This window comes from Lagenorhynchus albirostris, chromosome 8 (assembly GCF_949774975.1).
Source record: "Lagenorhynchus albirostris chromosome 8, mLagAlb1.1, whole genome shotgun sequence".
Classification (NCBI taxonomy): Eukaryota; Metazoa; Chordata; class Mammalia; order Artiodactyla; family Delphinidae; genus Lagenorhynchus; species Lagenorhynchus albirostris.
This window is the reverse complement of record NC_083102.1, coordinates 457,861-480,299: the sequence shown is the minus strand read 5'-3', so window position 1 is coordinate 480,299 and position 22,439 is coordinate 457,861. Positions and strand designations below refer to the sequence as shown.

General features: G+C 50.9%; 1 protein-coding gene across 1 annotated transcript in view; it reads right to left on the bottom strand.

The window, feature by feature from the left end:
- The window catches only part of PTPRN2 (protein tyrosine phosphatase receptor type N2), a 673,487-nt gene extending 658,463 nt beyond the window's left edge, over positions 1-15,024 (bottom strand). Inside the window, 2 exon segments of the mRNA XM_060156261.1 lie at positions 14,357-14,936; positions 14,938-15,024. Of these exon segments, the coding sequence (XP_060012244.1) occupies positions 14,357-14,936; positions 14,938-15,024 (667 nt within the window).
- Between the last annotated feature and the right edge of the window lie 7,415 nt (positions 15,025-22,439).

Below are 22,439 nucleotides of genomic sequence, written 5' to 3'. Positions count from 1 at the left end.
AGAAAGCCTGCAAGCCTTCTTCTTCTTCTTCAGATATTAATGATGGAAATCTCTACAATCACGTTTTATGAAACGCTAATACTCGCTGTCGACGGATCTGCGCCTTCGGGTTCTGTGTGTAGAGAAGGGCTCCTTCCTGATTTATCGAGGCTTTGCTCTGAAGCCTCCAGGAGCAGGGGAGCCGGGCCCTCGCGGCAGATACAAGCTCGCCGATCCCCGAGCTCTGAAGGTCACTGCTGGGCAGGCACTGCCGGGAGGCGACCCACAGCGGGTAAGCCAGGGCCAGGGCCCCTCCGCGGCCCCTGCGCGCTCCCAGGACAGTAAGCATGCTTTCCCTGTGAACGCTTTCATCAAATTTCGTTTGAAGAAAAGATTCTCCCACTTTAAAAATACTGGTCTGTTCAATCCATTCACTTTTCAAACAGGAAAACTGAGACCCAGGGAGCTGAGGGAATAGCTGCTGTCGGCCACTGGTCACAGCAGAGCCGAGCAGGGAAGGTGGGAGCCCTGCTGTCGGCCTCACCGGGCACAGCCCGCTGCACCCTCACAGCCCGCGGAGGTCGCTCGGGAAGGTGGGCGGAGCCAGAGCAAAGCCACTCCATCTATCCCTCTCATCACTGTTTCGGTTTCATAAAACCCTCAGAAAGGTCAGCATGCCACAAACAGCTCGATTTCTTTTTTTGTATCTTATTTCCCTTCTTATGATAACTAAAAACACCCTGGTATGTGATGGAAAAACAGGATTGAGGGTAACTGCATCATCTTAAAAAAAAAAAAAAAAAAAACTCCTGCCAAGATGGCAGAACATTTGAAATTATAATATTTGCACTTTGGCACGTGCAGATACAAACATGATCTTACATTTAATCCAGCATTATCCAAAACCACACTTCACTTCTGTGTGAGGCCTAATTGCAAACGCAGTGAGCGCCAGGAAATACTTAACACAAACCAGCATCCGGGGCCCTGCACACGGGCCTGAGCCCCAGCCCGCCTTGCCTTGTGATTGTGGGGCTGAGCGCTGCCACAGGGGGAGGGGACAACCCCTCCCAGGCTGACCCTGTATGTGACCTCAGAGCGTCCGTCAGAAGAAAGCATTTGGATACCCTGCAGGGTAGACCTCTGGTGTCCTTCACCCAGTCCCTAACTTGAAGAGCCAATTTTAGTTCCTAGCTAACAGCTTCCCAGTCCTTTGCCAAAAGTGCAGCCAGGACCGTGGCTGGTGTGTCTGGAGCCCTGCCCACCTCCAACCTCCACAAGTCGGGGGAGCCCTCTCCCCTTCCCTGAGGGGCGCTCCTCGGCGGGCTCCGCGCCCACTGCCGGCGCGGCGCGCCAGGCCCCGAGGCTCGGGGAGGCGTGTGGGGGCTGTGGCTGTGTCGCCACAGACCGAGGGGCTTTCTGTGAGCCTGGCACACAAAGGGTGGGGCTGTGCGGAGATGCGACCCTGGGGGGCTCCGCCTTCCCCCACAAACCCACCCAGAACAACCACCAAGCCCAGACGAGCGCCATGCGGAGCGTTCAGAGCTCTCCCGCGCAGCTCAGTGTGTCACGGTCAGAAAGTCCGTTTCCACCTGAGACAGCTGGCTGTCGTCTGTCACTGCTGGAGCCAGCAGCCTCATTATCCAGTCGGCTTTGGGAATTTGATGGTTTCCTCTTTTTCTAAGATTTTACTTAACATGTTTTTTTAACTTATCTTATCACCAACCCTTTAAAAAAGCAAATAGGAATAGTTTAACTCCCCAAATCTCAGTACCTAACCCTCTACCCAGCTGAGTAACATCGAGGGGCAGTTAGACATGTAAAAACATCTGGCTTTTTGGGGAACCACCATCCTGTCTCCTGCCTGGCCTTTGTCACATCACGGGAACCCGCATGAGAATGCTTCCAGAAGGTGCTAGGAGCAGGCGGTGCCCGCACCGTTCCACTGCCGGCCTTCCCGGGCTCCTGGCAACACCGAGGCAACGCCAGGTGGAGCCAACGAAGGTCCGAAGAGGGGGCGGGTGGGGTGCAGCCACCGGCCACGTCGGTGCTTCCATCAAACTCTGCCGTCCAAAATAACTGCTCAGAACACACGCAAAGCCCAGAAAACCTCTCGCTCCTACATAAACCCTCCTTCCAAGTAAAATTCACATGTCTTTTCCTCCTCTTCCCTACACCCTTCCCAGGACTGACACGGTCACCTTCCGTCCCAGAGAGGCGTCTGTGGGGCCTCAAATTAGTGCCATCTCGAAACATCGCCAGGGGACTGCTTCCTGAGCCTTTGCACCAGCTACTGGAGTGGTGCAGACGCAACACAAGACCCCCTGAGGGGAAGCAAGGAGCCGCGGTCAAGGAGCCCACAACCAGTGGACTGTCCGCCGCTCCCGGCTGCTGTCCCCTCCGGATCTCATCACGCCCCCTTTTCCTTTAAGACCCTCAGGTTTTACAAGACATAATTCAGCAGTAATAACAGCTGGAGACCCAGCCTGGTCAGACGCCCACACACACCTGTGCCAGGCCGGCTCCGCTCGACGCAGGAGCGGGACGGTGATGCTGGACCTGGCCCTCTGGCGTCCTCTCTGCCCTTCTCTGTGCGGCTGGATGCCCTTCTCCCACTCAGGGCCCAGCTCTGACCTGAGGTCACTTCAGTGAACTTTCCCTCGAGAAGCTCAAAGGTGATTCCCACGCCCGGGGCGGGGCCTTTGCCAAGACAAAGGTGCACATTCAATTTCTTTGCGACGCTTCCTTTGATCGGCAAATATAAATCGTGTGATCTGATGAGTTTTTGTTTTTGCTTTGCCTGCCAGGAAGCTCAGCACTCACTTTAGTATTAAGACATAACTGTGTCACCTCTGTTAGCAAAGCATTTACATTTTAATTGGAACATCTGCACTCTGGGCCTTTGCCAGAACGTTTGACCCCGAGCAGCTGGCAACTGAGCTCCAGCTGACCCGCTTGCTGAGTGACAGGCCGGTGATAAATGGAGCCTGCTGAGTGCCATCGGTGCTCGATGCTACTCCACGCTATTTCATTCACTCCTCCCGGGCCTATGGGGTAGGCACTGCACTGCCCGTTTTATATTTGAGGAAACTGACTCAGAAATGTAGACTTCCAAGGCACATGTCAGCCACTCACTCTCGCAGGAATTCCTGGTGCTACCGGAACATCCAGTAGATCAGAAGATACAAGCCTGAGCTCCTCACCAACACCCAGGGAGAGCCCACAACAAACTGGACAGCAACACGGCCAGAGGCTCAGGCCAGCCTGTGTCATGTTCTAGGGGGACTCTGAGACGCCAGCAGGGCACAGTGACAAGAAATGAGGAATCTGGGGACTGGGTGTGTCCTCCTGGAGCGAGAAAGCAAAAGGGAGTCTCGGCCATTGACTGCACCCTCTTGGGTGAGAGGCACAGAGGACCCGGCTTCAGTTCCACATACAGAGAACATTCCAGCATCTTGAGATTCCCACCTGCATCGGAGATGAGGGTTCCTGAAGCACAAGCTTTGAGCACAGCTTTGGACCTTTTAACAAATCGCCGCGAGCAACACGTAAAGACCCCTGGAGGAGTCCAGCTGGCTGCCCTCCAGCGTCACTCTCTGAAAGCACATGCTCGCTGGACAGAGGCAGCCTCTGTCCCCGGAGAAATGAATTATCTCTGAGGTGCTCAGAGGGCCCATGCGGAGGAAGGAGACAGGCCAGAATGACCTTGCATGGAAGCCCCAGCTGTCCCCCCCACCAGTGCCGGCAGCCGGGGGGCGCGGGCTTGATCAGCGCTCCTGTGTGTCTGCCGCCGTCGCGGCCACTTGGTCACGCCATCACTCCCCAGGACGCGTGCGTGGGGGGCAGTCACTGGCTGAGCGGGAAAGCAGCCCAGGCGCGTCCAGAGCCCTCCTCCCCCAGGGCAAGGCCACCAAGCAAGTGCAGGCGGGCAGGCCGCTAAGCAGGCCGGAAACGCACAGAACCGCCTGCTCTCCCCCCCGCGAACCTCAGAGTCCCCCGTCCTGCTCACCGCACAGCAGACACCCCACGGCATTCACCTCTGTGCAGGCAAAGGTGACTTTCTTCTCATTGGTTTATTTTTGCTTCCTTTTCTGGAAGACCCAAGCCCCTCAGAGCGGTCTTCTAATGGGTCAGACAGCAGATTCACCTTGCAAATGGAGGACCCTTAATGCAGAGTTCTGGGAACACTGAGTTCACCCCAGCGCTGCACCCTAACGTCCTCTGTCCACCTTCAGAGCCGTCAACCGTAAGTCTACCCACAGCCCTGCCCCGTCCACAGCGCTTTGCAGACACTTGTCAAGGGCTGTGCTTGGCTCCATGCACCATCTGCAGCAATAAACGTAAAGGCTAATCGACCCCCTGGGAAAGCCACGGTTCCTGAATAAAAATGTCCGTTTACCTCGTGTGTGCTCTCGGAAGGGAGGGACCCACAACCAACACTTGTCGCTCCTCCCCCAGGAGTTTTCTCTGTGGATCCAATTCCTCCGTAAATAATGCAAGGCAGCAGATTCCCAAAGGCCGGCAGATCTACAGACTCCAAGGGAAGGAAACCCAGAGCGCACAAAACCCCGGCCTGGTATCAGTTACGACAACAGCGCTGAGCCAAACTTAAGACCGGGAGGAGCCGGGCGGCCCGTCCCTGCCCAGCGCCCGCAGATAAAGCCCTGCTTGGACGCCCGCCGCGCAGGCCAGGAGGACGGCCCGCCACTACTCATCCAGGTCCACGTGGAGCCCACCGGCTACGGGGATTCGATGAGAACATGGGCGATGGTGGGGATTAAAAAGGAGGCTGTCGTCGCTCTGCCCTAGACACGGCAGCTCCCACTCCTGCCCCTCTGCACCCGGGGTCCCCCCCAGAGGCCCCCGTGGCACCAGGTGACCCTGACCCCAGGTCCCACGCCACCCCCCAGCAAGGGTGCCGCCCTGCCTCTCGGGCCCTGCGTGGCCTCTGGCAGGTGCCGTGACTTCCCCTGGGTTTGTTCCCCGGATGCTGTTGTCAAGGAAGTGCTAAACGAAACAGTGGACCTTTGAAGCCCCATAACAGACCTGGCCTTGGAGCAAGTGGACAAAGCCATGGGGCCTGGCCATACCACGCAGTGCCGCCCAATCGCAGTGAGACCACTGGTGATGGCGTCTCTCGCTCCCAGAAGCGCCCCGCCCTGAAGGCCTCAAGTGCAGCTGCCCAGCTCCCGCTCAGTGCTTCCCTTCATCCACGTCAGGAAGGTTCACTGACACCTGCCAGTAAAACGCCCGCACACGTAGGTGTTCCACGAACGGGAGCTGAATGGTGAAAGGCCCAGGTCTGCGGGTCAGGAGCCCTGGGTTTTAGTTTTACTAAATCCCCCCCTTGTAAACTTGACCAAGTCAATACATCTCAAAAATTCAGAAAGATTATGAGGCTCAGGGCACGTGTCCAACTTTGTCACAGTTCCCCGAAGCCAGAACCCTGCAATGTTCCAAAAGGAACAACGCAACAGCTCTGATGAACACTTCAGGGTTATTTTTCAAAATCACAGATTTGCAACACCTACTGCTATAGAAAAGCAAAGCGCCTCAGGTCTGAGAGATAATGAGCCCCTGACAGCTGTTTGGGGAGGGGCTCTCAGCCCTTCCTTTGTGAGATGGGGAAACGTCTGCTTCAGCTGACCGTGGGCAACCTCCAATATCTGTGTGTTTTATTTGCGCACACCAGGCTTTTTAAAGAAAAGACCAAGTGGTCCAGCAAGTTTTAGTGTTATTTCATTTCTCTCTTTTAAAGCAAACGTTCTCCTGATCCCCAAGCAACATGGGGTTCCTTGCTTAGCCCACTGCTTCAACGGTGACTCAGACCTCACTTTCTAAGTGTGGCCCCAGGGGGTCCGAACCTGCAGCCACATTCTAACACCAGCCCCGGTGACTCAATAACGGCTCAGTTTGAGCGCCCATTTTAGACAACACGCTGCTCACGAGGCAGATATCCCCGGGGCGAACATGCCACGCCTGAAACCACACTGGTTTCCCCGTTGCGCATGCTTGGCCGGAATGCCACGGTTTGGGTGAGTGTGGTCACTGACAGAGGAGCCTGGAGGACGCCCGCAGACGGAAGTCTCCACAGACACATCTCAACAGGGTGAGACCTGCGACCGCAAATCTAGTGCCAAGGGCGTCAGCAGAGAGGCCGACGGACACGAGTCTTCTAAGGGGCTCGCGTGACCCCCAGCCCCCGTCCTCTGAGGTGGGGACAGGGGCGTAGAGCCTGGCTCCACCTTCCCTTCGCACGAGAAGTGATCGTGAAATTGACCACAGCAGCAAACAAAATCTGAGTCAACACAGTCACACCCAGGGCCTGTCTGCATTAGGACACCCCCTCCACCTCCCACAGGCAAAGCCAGCGTTAGGGTGAAGTCTCCCGTATAGACAGTCGTTCAGCGCTGCCGGCAGCACCTCCACCCCCCCGCACGTGCTGCCACTCGCGCGGGAGGCCTGAGGGAGGACAGTGTGCTGACAGACCCGCGAGAGGCAAGCTCTTCCGTTACCACCGGCTCGAGAACTCACGAAGCGCGTCTTCTGTTGTACCGCCAGCCCCACCGCTCACACGGGGCTGGAAGGCCTGCAGCAGGAATCCAGGATCGACGCCGTGATGAGCGCTGCAGAGGCCCATGCCAGAACGTGATGGGACCCAGCTCAAAACCACATACGTGGATGGAGCAGATTAACTAAACACCAAACCAAAGACATAAAAAGCCTTCTTCATACTGAGTACCATGTCCTGCAAAAGCACAGGATCTCTCCCTGATCTGTCTCAGCATCAGTGGATGGCAGAGGCTGGTGAGACCAAGCAGGACCCTGAGGGGCCTTCCTGGGGACAGACCACCGCCCTTGTGTCCCCCACCTCGTTTATAAAAAAGGTTTAGCCACCTAGGCCCTCCCCAAGTTCCAAAGAGCAAATTTAATCAGAAAAATGAGGAAGTGCAGAGACAAAGAAAAACAGTCAAGCAAGACAAAATAAGAGTTTAGCCATAAAACAAAGTCGAGGACCTTCAGTTCCTTCCCAAGGGCTAGAGATAATGTCCTGAGCCATGTCCTTGAGCTGTTTTGCAGATACAGAAACTCCCACCAGGTGGAAGAAGTTAACTGCTGACCACCAGCCCACAGACCCCAGACCAGTTAGAACCAGAGGGTTGATGACTGAGATTCCCAAAACACCAACCAATCAGAGAACTGTGCACGAGCTGATCACATACCCTGTGACCCTCTCTCTTACCTTGTCTTTAAAAGCCCTCCCTGAAAGCCAGCAGGGAGTTTGGGTCTTCTGAGCACGAGCTGCCTGTTCTCCATGCTTGGCCCTGCAGTAAACACTGTATTTCCCTTCACTACAACCTCACGTCAGTAGACTGGCTTTGCTGCGCGTCTGGTGAGCGGACACAAGCTTGGTTTGGAAACACTGGTAGCTCGGTATTTCCCACAGCCGTTGTTCCCTGGGGCAGGGAGCGGTCCTCCTGGCTGCAGAGGAATTGCCCACCACGGCCAAACCCTCACGCACAGAGCGCCCCCTCTGCCTCACGCAGGCAAGGAAGAAGGCGCCCCCAGCGTGGCGTGACCCAAGAGCTGAAATCCCTGCCACCAAGGCACAACTGCAAACTCACAGCTAAAGTCCTGGGGGCAGCGGCGGGGGGCGGCAGCCTGAAGCGGCCTCTTGGAAAAGGCAGAATCACTGACTGATCATCCAGCATTAACTATTCACCAATGCCCTTTTCTTGAAGTTCGACACAGGAAGGATTCAAACATGACAGCCACAGGGAGCATCAGGAAGAACCAAAAGCATAATGAAATGCAAGGCTTTTTCTTACAGCAGTTTGCAAATTGGCCGTGATGTTTCATAATCTGAAGTTTGGGTGAGGCAGTGCCAACACCCAGCTGGTGCAAGCTGGAAAAACAACTGGGCTGCAAACCCTTGGAAATACAACTTGATTACAACGAACGCCTCTCCCAAATGGAGCTAATCACACAGCATTCAGCTGCTCCCGGCAGCTTGCACGGGAGCACCGGACGTGCGTTCCTGTCTCCAACATTTGGGCCTCCTTGTCGGCTTGGGCCACACCCCTTCTGTGAGCCCCGTGGCCTGAAGCAGACCCAAGTGTGGCAGGGAAAGGAGAAGGGGGCCCGAGACCCTGGGGGACTCTACAGGCCCAGTCTCACCTCCCTTCATCTCATCCCCCAATAAGCTTTGAAAAGATGGTGACATCTTTCGTAAGATTCCTATGTTTTAATGAACGGTCTTTTCTATTTACAGGCTGTATGTATATATATTTAAAACCTGCCAGTGGGGTCATGCTTTACACCTGGCTATTTACTATCATGGTTAAGAACTCGGGCCGAAGCCACAGTGCCTGAGTGTATCTATGAAACGTGCATCAGAATAGCTCCTCCATCACAGGGCCGTTGCGAGGACTAAACAAGACGACCAGGATAAAGGGCAGAGCAGTGCCAGGCACACGGCAAGCTCTCCATGGGAGCTAACTGTTACTCCAAGTATCATTCGCCAAAGCTCCAAAGACTCTTCCACCTCATTCTTTCTAACAGCTGCGGATTCTGTGGTACGAATACAGCATACCTTTAACCAGTCTCTTATTATGAAAAAGTAAGTTGTTTCTAGTATCCTTTTCTTCTTTTAATTAATTTATTTATTTTTGGCTGTGCTGGGTCTTTGTTGCTGCACGCAGGCTTTCTCTAGTTGCAGCGAGCAGGGCTACTCTTCGTTGCGGTGCGTGGGCTTCTCATTGCGGTGGCTTCTCTTTGTTGTGGAGCACAGGCTCTAGGCACGTGGGCTTCAGTAGTCATGGCACGCGGGCTCAGTAGTCGTGGCTCGCGGGCTCCAGAGCGCAGGCTCAGTAGTTGTGGCTCATGGGCTTAGTTGCTCCGTGGCACGTGGGATCTTCCCGGACCAGGGCTCGAACCCATGTCTCCTGCACTGGCAGGAGGACTCTTAACCACTGTACCACCAGGGAAGTCCCTCTAGTATCCTTTTGTAACAGAAAAATGCAGCAGGGAAGATCCTTGCACAACCATCACTGCAAAAGCTGAAGCAACTCTACTCCCACCAAGAGGGCATGAGGGTGGGGCACCCCACGCCCCCGCCAGTGCCCGCTGTGCTGTGTGAGGCTTGGAGGCGAACGAGCACATGAGCAGCACCCAAGCCCAGGGAGGCGAGCCAGCAGGACGCCAGGCTGTGTGTGGCTGCCAGGCTCCTGCCTGCCCCGTCCCAGCTGAGCCCCCCGGGGCACCTGCCCTGATCCCCTCACCTCCCACTGTGTCCCCCATCTCCGTTTAGAACCTTTTGCTTTAGCTGCACCTGGCACATGTTTACTTATAGGGCAGGTGAGGCCCGGACAGCACCAGCTCAGCCAGCAGGCCGCCAGTCCTTTAGCCCCAGGAAAGGCTCCATGACCTACATCAGCCAGGGACACGAAGGAGAACGAGGGTCTTGCTGGAGCAAGGAGAAGCACGTGCAAACCCGAGAAGAACTGCGCCGTGGGGCAAGCGGGGCCCACATCGCGCCTGTGTGTGAGTGCTCGCTTCTCCATGGGATCTGCATTCGGGAGAAACCACAGGGAGACCCAGGTCCAAGGCCCATCCTGTCTGCCGCAGCCCTGGGGCTGTGCGGGGCTTGGAACCCCGTATCCTGGGGAGAGAGGCGAGGCCTGACCAAACAGGCATGAGGCTCCCCCTTTCTAAAACCATGAGGTTCCCAGGACAGAAGGTGGCCCACGCTGCATCCGGTCTGGGGAACGGGATCTGGCGAGGGTTAACTTTCAGATGGTTAACTTTTACCTCCAAATACACGGTTCATACAGGCAATATTTGTGGCTACATGACATAGATTGTCAAAACAGCTAAATAAGCAACTTTCCAATACAGCCATCCGGAAGGGGAGCTTTGCAGATGGCCGAGAGCCACCCCCCACCCAACCGGTCATCTCCACCCCACGGGCCATCAGGCTCCGCCTGGCCCGGCACTAAGTGGCCACGTCCACAGAAGTGCAGCTTCCCTTGGAAGCCCAGTGTGGGGAGGGCCCCTAACTGGACGCCAGACTTCCCCGGCCTCGGCCGAGAGTCCAAGTGGAGCCCCCGGGAGCAGACACCTGGCCGCTGGGGTCCCGACGCCGCTCTGTCATGTCAGGACTCCACGCAATAAACAGGGACAAGCTGGCTGCTGTCTCACCGCCAAGTCCCCCTCACAGGACAGCGGACTGAGGCATGGACCCCAACCTAGGCATCCACCACAGCACCATCCCCTAAGAAGTTCCCTGCGTCTGAGCCATTTCCTCCTCCTGAAAAGCTCTCCCTGAGATTATAAACCGTCTTGAAGACGCTGAAGATCAACCACAGCCGTCAGAAGGTCCTGCTGGGTCCTCGAGTCTCCAAGACAAGCATCAGACAGCGGGTCACCCGTGACGCCGCAGAGCCCTCTCCAGGTCAGCGCACAGCCCCACGGCCCGCCGCCCGGCACGGGCAGCCCCGACCTTGAACCCCAGGACACCCGATCCCTGTGCTCGTGACCTTCAAGGGTGGGGGGCCGAGCACTAGCGAAACTGGGGTCCTTTCTGAGCTTCTGGGTTTCCTCCCTTCAAACGTCTCCGAAGGAGAAATGGTTTTCTCCTGGTGGGAGAGGGCAGAGCTCCCCTGGTCTCTGCAGGTTACCAGACAGCCCTGCTCGTGGCCGGTCCCTTAGCAAACACGAAAACCAAGGAAGTGATCAGAAATTAACGGAAGCCAAATGGCCTTCATCCAACTGAATGAATGACATGTATCTTGCCCTGTGCTCCCCTGGATATTTATGGTGTTTATTCCCATCTTTTCTAGGCCTGAAGATTCCTGAGCTTTCGCCAGGCTGTCCTGTCACTGTGACAAACATGCTGGCTGAGGCCGCTGTGCCTGCGACTGCATTTCCCCCTCCAAACGGAACAGATCAGACATTAGCCAGGCAGCATTTATTTTAGGAAGGCTTTTCATTATGGCGATGGAAAATGCCAGGGCTGAGGCTCCGTGGGCGCCCTCCAGACCTCCAGGCTCGCTCATTATCTGACACACGCACATGTTCCTGCCCTGTGCTGAGCGGCCTGGCCCACCCCTGAAGCCGGCAACCCAACATCCAAGTTGATTAACCGATGAAAGTTCTGGAGGAAGGACAGCCTCCGGATGGAGGCGAGAGGCGGGCGCTTCGTGCCGAAAGTGCTCCGAGGAGGAGCAGAGACATGGGGGCTCTCGGGGAAGGGGAGGCTCTGGAGAGGTCCCGGCCCAGATGTGCAGGGTGGGTATGCAGGTCGTCCTGGACACAGAGCTGACCCGCCCGCTGCCAGCTATGCCCACGACTGCCACTAAGACATGTGCAGAGGGGGGGACTCCCTTTACTCATCAAAAACTAGTGTTTATAAATTGTATACCTATGCATATATCTAGTTTCCCTGGACCTCAGGGAAACTGAGGTCCAGACAAAGTGGATAATTTGGTCACTCATAGTAGCGTGAAACCCCTTACTTTTTTTCCGTTACTCACAGATAATTTAATGATAGGGACATTAAATAACTCCTTCTGGGGTCCCTGGTCTGAGAGAAAAAACAACTTTTAGTCTCGATTTCCTTTTTCCAACATACTGAGGGCATCTGCAGTGTGTCAATCATATATGCCTCACTTATACTGCACAATTTGGGATACTTACCACAAATACCTCAACAAATGCTTCTGGAGCAGCTCATTCATTCACCTATCACACTTCACACCAATACTGCTTCAGCGCAGGGGCCTTGGGGAGCACTGCTGTGTGGTGTATTTGAAAGTTGCTGAGAGAGTAGACCTTAAAAGTTCTCATCACAGGGAAAAAAACATTTTTTTCTTTTTCTTTTTTTCTTGTTATCTATATGATGGATGTTAACTAAACTTACTGTAATCATTTCACAATATATGTAAGTCAAGTCATTACGCTGTACACCTTAAACTTACACAGTACTGTATGTCAGCTGTATCTCAATAAAACTGAAATTGAAAACCATAAACATTCCTTAAAATAGCCACTTGTATTCTTTTAATCCTGCAAACTAGTAACCATTTTTTTCAAATTTGGAGAACTGATACAAAGTTGCCAAATCTTTACAGTTCCAATTTTAAAATGCTTAAAGAAAAAAACCCTACCACCTGCTACCACAATCACTTCTTAAAAGAAAAATCACTAACAACAAAAAAAGAGAATATAATAAATTTTTTTAAGTCTTTCGAAGTGAATAGATCTGACCTGATGGAAACGAGTCACTCGTCGTCCCTTTGGCACCGGGGATGTCAGGTCTGCCCCGCCCCCACCAGGTGCTCAGACCCGGTCCTCGGGGCAGCCCAGGGGAAATGATCCATGCCAGTCACTGCCGGGGTGCACGTCCCCCGGCCTCTCAAGGTTTCGGGCTATAAATCGCGCTTTGTAAGGGAGTGTGGACTGACTTCCAAGAACTGGATCTTCACTGAGCAGCCTAGAAAGAAATCAAGTTTGGGCCTCCACAAAACAGAGGGCGCACCCAGCCCCGCCGTCCTGACACTCAGGGACCTGACGTGACATTCATCGCTGCAAGCTGGGGCAGAAGCCGGGGAGCCAGCGAGGGTAGTTCGGCAAGCCTGGGAACACTGAATGGTGTGTGTGTGTGTGTGTGTGTGTGTGTGTGTGTGTGCGCGTCCACCTAAGCTCGCTGCCCACAGAGAATGTGCCTCGCTGTTCACAGTGACGGGAGAAACAGAATCACCCTGACCGGCAGCGGAGGATCAGCAGAGGCCCACTTGATGCTGACGCCCCCGCCGTTCTTGCTACAGAGGAGGCGTCCTCTCCAGAGACCCAAGGAACCGTGGTGGCCGCACCGCCTGAGAAGGCCCTCGGGCGCTGGCTGTCCTTCCCACTGGCCCAGACCACGCTGCTGTCCCCCTTGCTTCCAGCAGCGAGCACACATGGTCAGTCTGAATTCTAAGCCCGCCAATGCCACCTTGCACCTCACCCCTGTCAGAAAATTCAGAGCACCAGGCCCACAAACGGGGCAGGCCAGGACAAGAGCGATGGGAAAAGCCTGCTTCAAAAGATCAGGAAGCCTCTGCTCAGAGTAATGTTGCCTTCCTGCCCCAGAGCTGCAAACAGTGTGTGATAAGCCCCATTTCCAGGGCATTTCACTCACAAAGCAGGAGGCCCGGGTCTGCCCTGACCCCCGCCTCCCTCTCTGGCTTCACTGTCTTCAGGTCTCAGGACCCGGGCTGCTCCGCCAGGTCTTATCACAGGGGTGCTGCCCCAAGACCTGAAGCCCCACATACCAGAAACAGGGGCAGCCTCTGAGCCAAACCAGAGCCGTCAGAGAGAGGAAGCTCACAACTCCGGGCCACAAATCTACCGCAGATTCAGATGCTGTCCACTCACAGCCTGGGCCGTGGGACCAGAAGGTCACGACTCGCCGAACATCACACGTTGGTCTGTGCGGTCAGGACAAGACAACTGAGCGCTCACACCCCTACCGGCACCACCAAGTGTGCAAATCTAGACAAGAACCCCTCCTTCTCACTCTCGTTTCCTTTCCACAAACACTTCACTTTGTTTTTCCTAGTTGTTCATTTAGGACACAGCCCAGAGAAGCCCAAGGTCAATTCCAAACACAAGCCATGCAGAGAGCACAGAGCAGAGAAATCGAGAATATCGTTACAGGCCCTTGAACTCACTGCCAGTCAGCACAGGCGCCTAAAGAGGATGGGTCGCCTTTCAGCCACTCAGTGCTGATACACGGAACACTTTATAAACTGCTAGACTGAGGTCAATGGTAGTTCGTGGCCAAGGGAACAATTCATAGCACAGAAGCTGAGACGTTTATATCTTTCTAGGGACGGCTCCTCCGTTAGGGATTTACAGAAGAGCTTTCTTCTCTCAGCCCAGCAGCTACCCCGTGCAAAGCCCCAAAGGACCCAGACAAATCACAGAGGCCACGAAGGACGAGCAGGTGGGGAGGAAGGCCAGGACGCAGGAGCCCTGCCTTTCCAGACGCCCGCCCTGGGGCCCCACGTTCAGACAAAAGCGTTTTGCAAGGTGTGTTTTCAAGCTGGACCTGACACTCCGCCTGCAGAGTCTTCAGGTTCTAATCGGGTCCCTCTTTCGCTTCTTTTATCCCGCCTGTTGCAGGGTTTGGGATTTTTGTTTGTTTTGGCGTGCTGTTACTTTTTAGTAAGGCCCGTGTTCGTCAGCACAGCTAATGAGAAACATGGGAAACACCTATTTCTTCAGGGTCCCAAAAGGTAAACGTCAACTTCGTAAGTGCTACTTCCATTTCCTGGCAAGAATTAGGAAACAGAACAAAATAAATATCTATGGAATAAAAAAATGTAGTACTTACACATGGAGGTCTTCTCACACGGGAAGCCCTTTCCAGATAAGGACTTCCCAAACCAACAACGTGTGTGCGGCATGGAAAATTCTCCAGTTATTAAGTGAATTAACTTAAATAAAATTCCGTTATACGACAAGCACTGGGAATTTACAGGAAAGAGGCCCCGGTGATCTTCTGGAAGCAGGGAAGGTTCTGGAGGGCAGGAGAGGTTCTGGGAACAGGGAACGCTCTGAAACCACGGGTAATTAGTCAGATCCATTTCACCCGCCTTCACTAATCCAGGTCGTTTTAGGATCTGCATGTCCTCCAAGCAGCACGTAGCCTAAACAATAAGATGTTTGCCTGAGTTGTTTTCCAGGAACCTGGAATCAGCTGCGCCTAGTTTGAGCTGAGCTGGTTGAGACAGGATAGGACCACCAACCCTCCAACTGGGCCTGCACGAGTGTCCACTCAGTGACCTTTTGAACATGCAGAGGCCTGTAGCCCAGTTACACCTGCGCAGAACTACGATCCCCGCACCTTTTCCCAAGCACCTTTCCCCACCCTCCCCATGCTTCCCAGGCTTCGGACCGCTGTCCTTCTTTATTTCTTATCCCATAGATACCCCCGAGCCCCTTGCCTTTGGAGAGGGCTGCCTTGCAAATAAACCCTCTCTTTGCTGCCAACCTCAGCATCTCAGCATTTTGGTTGAACCTGGTGTGGTAACAGTTTGGGAAGGCAGGGAAGGTTCTGGAGGGCAGGGAGACACTGACTTGTTTGTGTTTGCACGTCCAGTGCCCAGTATAGGGCCTGGCACACAGTACGTGCTCAGTCCACTGCAGCGGTAAGAGGTTTTTCTACATGGCTAACTGTATAGTTCAGAGGAAAACCAACACTCTGTGTTCATAATGAGAATAGAGAAACCTGACAAAGGATAAATATCTAAATTTTCCTCAAAATGTACCACTGTCCCTTGGTATCCACGGGGGGATTGGTTCCAAGACCCACCATGGACACCAAAATCCACGGACGCTCAAGTCCCACGTTTGGGCCTCTGTATCCGCGGTTCCTCGTCCATTGATGCAAACCACCACAGATTGTAGTGTAACGTATTAATCGAAAAAAACCCACATGTAAGTGGATCCACACAGTTCCAAGCCCTTCACGGGTGGCCTGTCGTCTTGTTTAGTCCTGGGCACAGATGTGAACTGTGGCGCTGCCTCTAAGCTCTAAGGATGTCGCCTTCCTCCAGAGAAGCCTGGTTCTGGCTTCCATCTGGTGACTAAGGACTGAGGGCCCCGAGAGCCTTATCCAGCCAGGATAAGATGGTTCGCAGCTGGACCTCTGTCCCTGCGAGGCCTGTCCTCTCTCCATTGAACCGCTTCTTGTCCACAGCCCACTGGGTCCCAAGTGGCACCTCAGAGACACTCCAAGGACCCCTGCCTGGGAAGCAGGGAGCCCTCCCCAGAACTGGCTGATGCTCTGATCCATCTTCTCCTAGAGTTCCACCCCTAACTCTTCACTCTGATTCTTTTTCTATCTCCTACCCCTTGTCCAGATTCTCTTGTGTTCTACTGGGTTAGTCAAACGCCTCAGTCCACCACTAATGGACACAGAACTCCCTGGAATCTTTGGCACTGAAATAGCTTTAGATTTGGTCTTCAGTGGAAAGCAATTAAGCTAACATGAAAATGGTGGTTTCTAGATGAAGATGAGAGCATGGTATGGGTCATTCAGCCCACTGATCGATGCCGGCAGAGGAAGCTCCCACATGTGAGTTTATATTTTCTGAGTGATTTACATTTTATTCCAACTGAATAAGCAAACCTCACTTCCTGACATTTTCTAAGCTGAAGACTAGTCATTCACTCATTGTGAAATGTTCTTAGAATGAGAATCTGAATTTTATAAAGTGTTCTTCTGGAGGTTAGAGTGATGCATAATGAATAGTAGCAAGAAAATCTGATGCTTATAATGTAGAAATGTATTCCCTTCCCTCATCCCATTTTTATAAGAATAGTTGATAGGAATTAGTCATCGGATAATCAACAGTCCTTTGTACTTCACTGGCTTTTGATGCCAACCCAGAGAAGTGGGGTGGGAACAAGAAAGGGAATCTGCTTCCTGGAGACGCACGAACATCAGCTTTGGGTGCTGATGAGGCCAGAGAGAGATTCAGAGAGTCAAGAAATTTTCACAAGAAGATTACATGTATTTGTGAAAAATAGTCATTCTTTTTTTTTTTTTTTTTTTTTGGCTGCGTTGGGTCTTCGTTACTGCACTCGTGCTTTCTCTCCAGCTGTGGAGAGCAGGGGCTATGCTTCGTTAGGATGCGTGGGCTTCTCATTGCAATGGCTTCTCTTGTTGCAGAGCACGGGCTCTAGGTACGTGGGCTTCAGTAGTTGTGGCACATGGCTCAGCAGTTGTGGCTCACGGGCTTTAGTGCACAGGCTCAGTAGTTGTGGCGCACGGGCTTAGTTGCTCCGCAGCATGTGGGATCTTCCCCAACCAGGGATTGAACCCGTGTCCCCTGCATTGGCAGGCGGATTCTTAACCACTGCACCACCAGGGAAGTCCCCAAAAGTATCACTTCTGAAAATAAAGAGTCCAATCCCAGAGTAACTGGAAGGGAGTCTGGAAGAATAACCGGGCCAGTGTCCCGACTTCCAGCAAGTGTTCGCCCACACTTCACGTCTCTGTTTATTCTGCCCGTGAAGACTTCCAGACCAAGAGAACCCCCCGTATTCCTCCTCAGGCTCTGTCTGGGCCAGTCTGCGAGGCTTCGTGATCACCACATCCCCAGGTCTGAACCTCCTTACTTAGAAGTTATTTATAAATTGATGAAACTGGACCAGGGAATCTTTTCCAGCCTCAAAGTCTATAACTGGCTCATTCATTTATTCAGCAAATATGACTGAGTGTATATATTCAGATATGCCCACCACTATACTGGCTTAAAACTAAGTGTTTCTGATATATGGGCTCACTCTGCAGCCGCACGAGGTCTGTGGCAAACAGGCCCGGGAGCTCTTGTGCAGAAGCGTGGACCACCCTCCACTGGTCCTCTCGATGTGCTGCCGCTCACGTGTGCCCGGTGACGTGATTGATGATCCATTTTAACTAAACACAATATGAATCGGATTTGAAGGGATTCTTGCAAGGAAATCATGGATTGTTAATGACGACACTATCACAGAAAATGGGATGAGCTGATACTTCTCCTAGTGGGAGCTCTTCAGACACAGTGAGGTCAAAGGAATGGCAATTTAATCAGACCCAGCAAGGAAGCAGTCAAAAAGGTGGAACATCATCCTCCAGACTTTTTCACACATGGATTTACATACATTATCGTTAATGATGGACACTGTTCTAACCGCACATTGTGCCTTGAGACAGCAGGTATACCCTGAAGCCACTGAGATTGAAAAGACATTTAAAAAGTAAGCATCTGAAACAATATTAATAATTTTAGTGAGGAAACAAAGTTTTTGTACCTTCGACAATAATAATTAATCATTGGCAATGTTTTATCTCTCATTCTTCTGAATTTATTTTTAATTTGTTTTATAATAAGCGTTAGTTCAGTAGAGCATGTAGGTAATTTGCAAATATATATACACATACGTGTATACCTCTACATGGACACATACACATGGCGTGGGCCACGTCCATGAGGGGAGGTTTCCAGCAGAACAGAGACAGGGTCAGATTCTCGGCGCAGGTCCCCGGTCACTGCACCAGAACTGGAGGGCATGCAGAGGAGACAAGACTTCTTTGTGTTACACTTTGTTCTGCCACCCCCATCAGCCCTCCTCTCCCTCTCCTGCAGGTGAGCACACAGCCAGCAGCTCCTCCCAAGCCCCCCATCTGCATCGGGGCTCCTCAGCCAGCCCAGCTGACCTTCCGGCCAGTCCTCTGGGGTGGGGCATCCTGTGCACTGAAGGACATTCATTCAGCATCTCAGCCCCCTCCCTGGAGGTGCTAGCAGCACGCCTCCCACCCCAGCTGGGACAACCAAAAATGTCACCAAGACAGTTGAGACCCCAGTGGAAAACCGCTGGGTTGCATAAAGGAACTGCACACCGCTTCTCCAGGGGAAACTTAAAACAACCCTCCGCCTTTCTTCAAAGGACATATTCTCCCCCCTTTATTCATTTTACACAGCAAAGCAGCAGCTTTTGATATACTGGAGGAACTATTACACCATTTGAAACACGTACACCCATACCCACATCGAATCTTTCAAAATAAGGCTTTGATTTTGGAGTTAGGACCCATTTAATCTTCTACAATCTTTGTGAAACATCTTATTTTATGTAAGATCACCTCTAACAATCTGGAACATTCTTTTTTTCCCAGTGTTTGACTTTAAATGTACCCTGGATATCTGATGTTCTTTAGGAGTTCCTAAGGAAAACATTTAATCATTAAACAAATGCTACACATTCTTCAACAATATCAATTTAGACCAAACATATCATTTTTTAACATCACCAATAGACTGCTTAATTAATGTACTGATGTGTCAATAATGTAGTCTCCTAGCACCCTAAAATGGGTTTTACATCTATAGTTCACTCCCTCAAAGCCTTTGGAGAATAAGAACAGGCATATCTGCATAAATATCCAAACTTTCAGCTTGACTGCACATTTTCATCTTCTCAGAATAGCACCAAATCAACATATTCCTTCAGAACTACTTCTTCTCAGAGACAAAACAGATGTAACCAGGCAGGATCTAGTTTCATTGCTAAGTATCGATACTCTTTAACCCGTACACACTTACTATATTTTTTACTAACAAGGTTTTCATTCCCAGACTGTTCCTTTGATATTGCATTGGTCCATTCTCCTAGACATTTGCTTGTCATATGAATTCCGTACAATGGTTTTCAGCACACCACCCATGTCATTTACACCATCTTGGTTATACATCTGTATGTACGCATCCACATCTTCTATGATGAGGGTAAATTAAAATCTAAGTTCATTATGATATGTTAGGAATAAACAACCATTAGAAATTATCACAGAGATTGGTTCAAGATGGCGGAGTAGAAGGACGTGCTCTCACTCCCGCTTGCGAGAACACCGGAATCACAACAAACTGCTGAACAACCATCGACAGGAAGGCACTGGAACTCACCAAAAAAGATACCCCACATCCAAATACAAAGGAGAGGCCACAATGAGACGGTAGGAGGGGCGCAATCACAGTAAAATCAAATCCCATAACTGCTGGGTGGGTGACTCACAAACTGGAGAACACTTATACCACAGAAGTCCACCCACTGGATTGAAGGCTCTGAACCACACGTCAGGCTTCCAAACCTGGGGGTCTGCCAACGGGAGGAGGAATTCCTAGAGAATCAGACTTTGAAGGCTAGCGGGATTTGACTGCAGGACTTCGACAGGACTGGGGGAAACAGAGACTCCACTCTTGGAGGGCACACACAAAGTAGTGTGCGCATCGGGACCCAGGGGAAGGAGCAGGGACCCCATAGGAGACTGAACTAGACCTACCTGCTAGTGTTGGAGGGTCTCCTGCACAGACAGGGGGTGGCTGTGGCTCACCGTGGGACACTGGCAGCAGAAATTCTGGGAAGTACTCCCTGGCGTGAGCCCTCCCAGAGTCTGCCATTAGCGCCACCAAAGAGCCCGGGTAGGCTCCAGTGTTGGGTCGCCTTAGGCCAAACACCAAAAGGGAGGGGACAGCCCCACCCATCAGCAGACAAGCCCATTAAAGTTTTACTGAGCTCTGCCCACCAGAGCAACAGTCAGCTCTACCACCACCAGTCCCCTCCCGTCAGGAAACTTGCACAAGCCTCTTAGATAGCCTGATCCACCAGAGGGCAGGCAGCAGAAGCAAGAACTACAATCCTGCAGCCTGTGGAACAAAAACCCCATTCACAGAAAGACAGACAAGATGAAAAGGCAGAGGGCTACGTACCAGATGAAGGAACAAGATAAAACCCCAGGAAAACAACTAAATGAAGTGGAGATAGGCAACCTTCCAGAAAAAGAATTCAGAATAATGATAGTGAAGATGATCCAGGACCTCGGAAAAAGAATGGAGGCAAAGATTGAGAAGATGCAAGAAATGTTTAACAAAGATCTAGAAGAATTAAAGAACAAACAAACAGAGATGAACAATACAATAACTGAAATGAAAACTAAACTAGAAGGAATCAATAGCAGAATAACTGAGGCAGAAGAACGGATAAGTGACCTGCAAGACAGAATGGTGGAATTCACTGCTGTGGAACAGAATAAAGAAAAAGAATGAAAAGAAATGAAGACAGCCCAAGAGACCTCTGGGACAACATTAAACGCAACAACATTCACATTATAGGGGTCCCAGAAGGAGAAAAGAGAGAGAAAGGACCCGAGAAAATATCTGAAGAGATTATAGTTGAAAACTTCCCTAACATGGGAAAGGAAATAGCCACCCAAGTCCAGGAAGTGCAGAGAGTCTCATACAGGATAAACCAAAGGAGAAACATGCCAAGACACATAATAATCAAATTGGCAAAAATTAAAGACAAAGAAAACTAATTGAAAGCAGCAAGGGAAAAACAACAAATAACATACAAGGGAACTCCCATAAGGTTAACAGCTGATTTCTCAGCAGAAACTCTACAAGCCAGAAGGGAGCCATGATATACTTAAAGTGATGAAAGGGAAGAACCTACAGCCAAGATTACTCTACCCAGCAAGGATCTCATTCAGATTCGACAGAGAAATCAAAAGTTTTACAGACAAGCAAAAGCTAAGAGAACTCAGCACCACCAAACCAGCTCTACAACAAATGCTAAAGGAACTTCTCTAAGTGGGAAACACAAGAGAAGAAAAGGACCTACAAAAACAAACCCAAAACAATTGAGAAAATGGTCATAGGAACATACATATTGATAATTACCTTAAACGTGAATGGATTAAATGCTCCAACCAAAAGACACAGGTTTGCTGAATGGATACAAAAACAGGACTCATATATATGCTGTCTACAAGAGACCCATTTCAGACCTAGGGACACATACAGACTGAAAGCGAGGGGATGGAAAAATATTCCATGCAAATGGAAATCAAAAGAAAACTAGGGTACCAATACTCATATCAGATAAAATAGACTTTAAAATAAAGAATGTTACAAGAGACAAGGAAGGACACTACATAATGATCAAGGGATCAATCCAAGAAAAAGATATAACAATTATAAATATATATACACCCAACACAGGAGCACCTCAATACCTAAGGCAACTGCTAACAGCTATAAGAGAGGAAATCGACAGTATCACAATAATAGTGGGGGACTTTAACACTTCACCTACACCAATGGACAGATCATCCAAACAGAAAGTTAATAAGGAAACATAAGCTTTAAATGACACAATAGACCAGACAGATTTGATATTTATAGGACATTCTATCCAAAAACAGCAGATTATACTTTCTTCTCAAGTGCGCACAGAACATTCTCCAGGATAAATCACATCTTGGGTCATAAATCAAGCCTCAGTAAATTTAAGAAAATTTAAATCATATCAAGCATCTTTTCTGACCACAACGCTATGAGATTAGAAATCAATTCCCGGGGGAAAAAACGTAAAAAACACAGACACATGGAGGCTAAACAATATGTTACTAAATAACCAAGAGATCACTGAAAAAATCAAAGAGGAAATCAAAAAATACCTAAAGACAAATGACAATGAAAACACGGTGATCCAAAACCTATGGGATGCGACAAAAGCAGTTCTAAGAGGGAAGTTTATAGCTATACAAGCCTACCTCAAGAAACAAGAGAAATCTCAAATAAACAATCTAACCTTACACCGAAAGGAACTAGAGAAAGAAGAAGAAACAAAGTCAGCAGAAGGACACTCTTTCACATAAATCACAGCAAGATACTTTTTGATCCACCTCCTACAGTAATGGAAATAAAAACAAAAATAAACACATGGGACCTAATGAAACTTAAAAGCTTTTGCACAGCAAAGGAAACCATACACAAGACAAAAAGACAGCCCTCAGAATGGGAGAAAGTATTTGCAAAAGAATCAATGGACAAAGGATTAATCTCCAAAATATATAAACAGCTCATGCA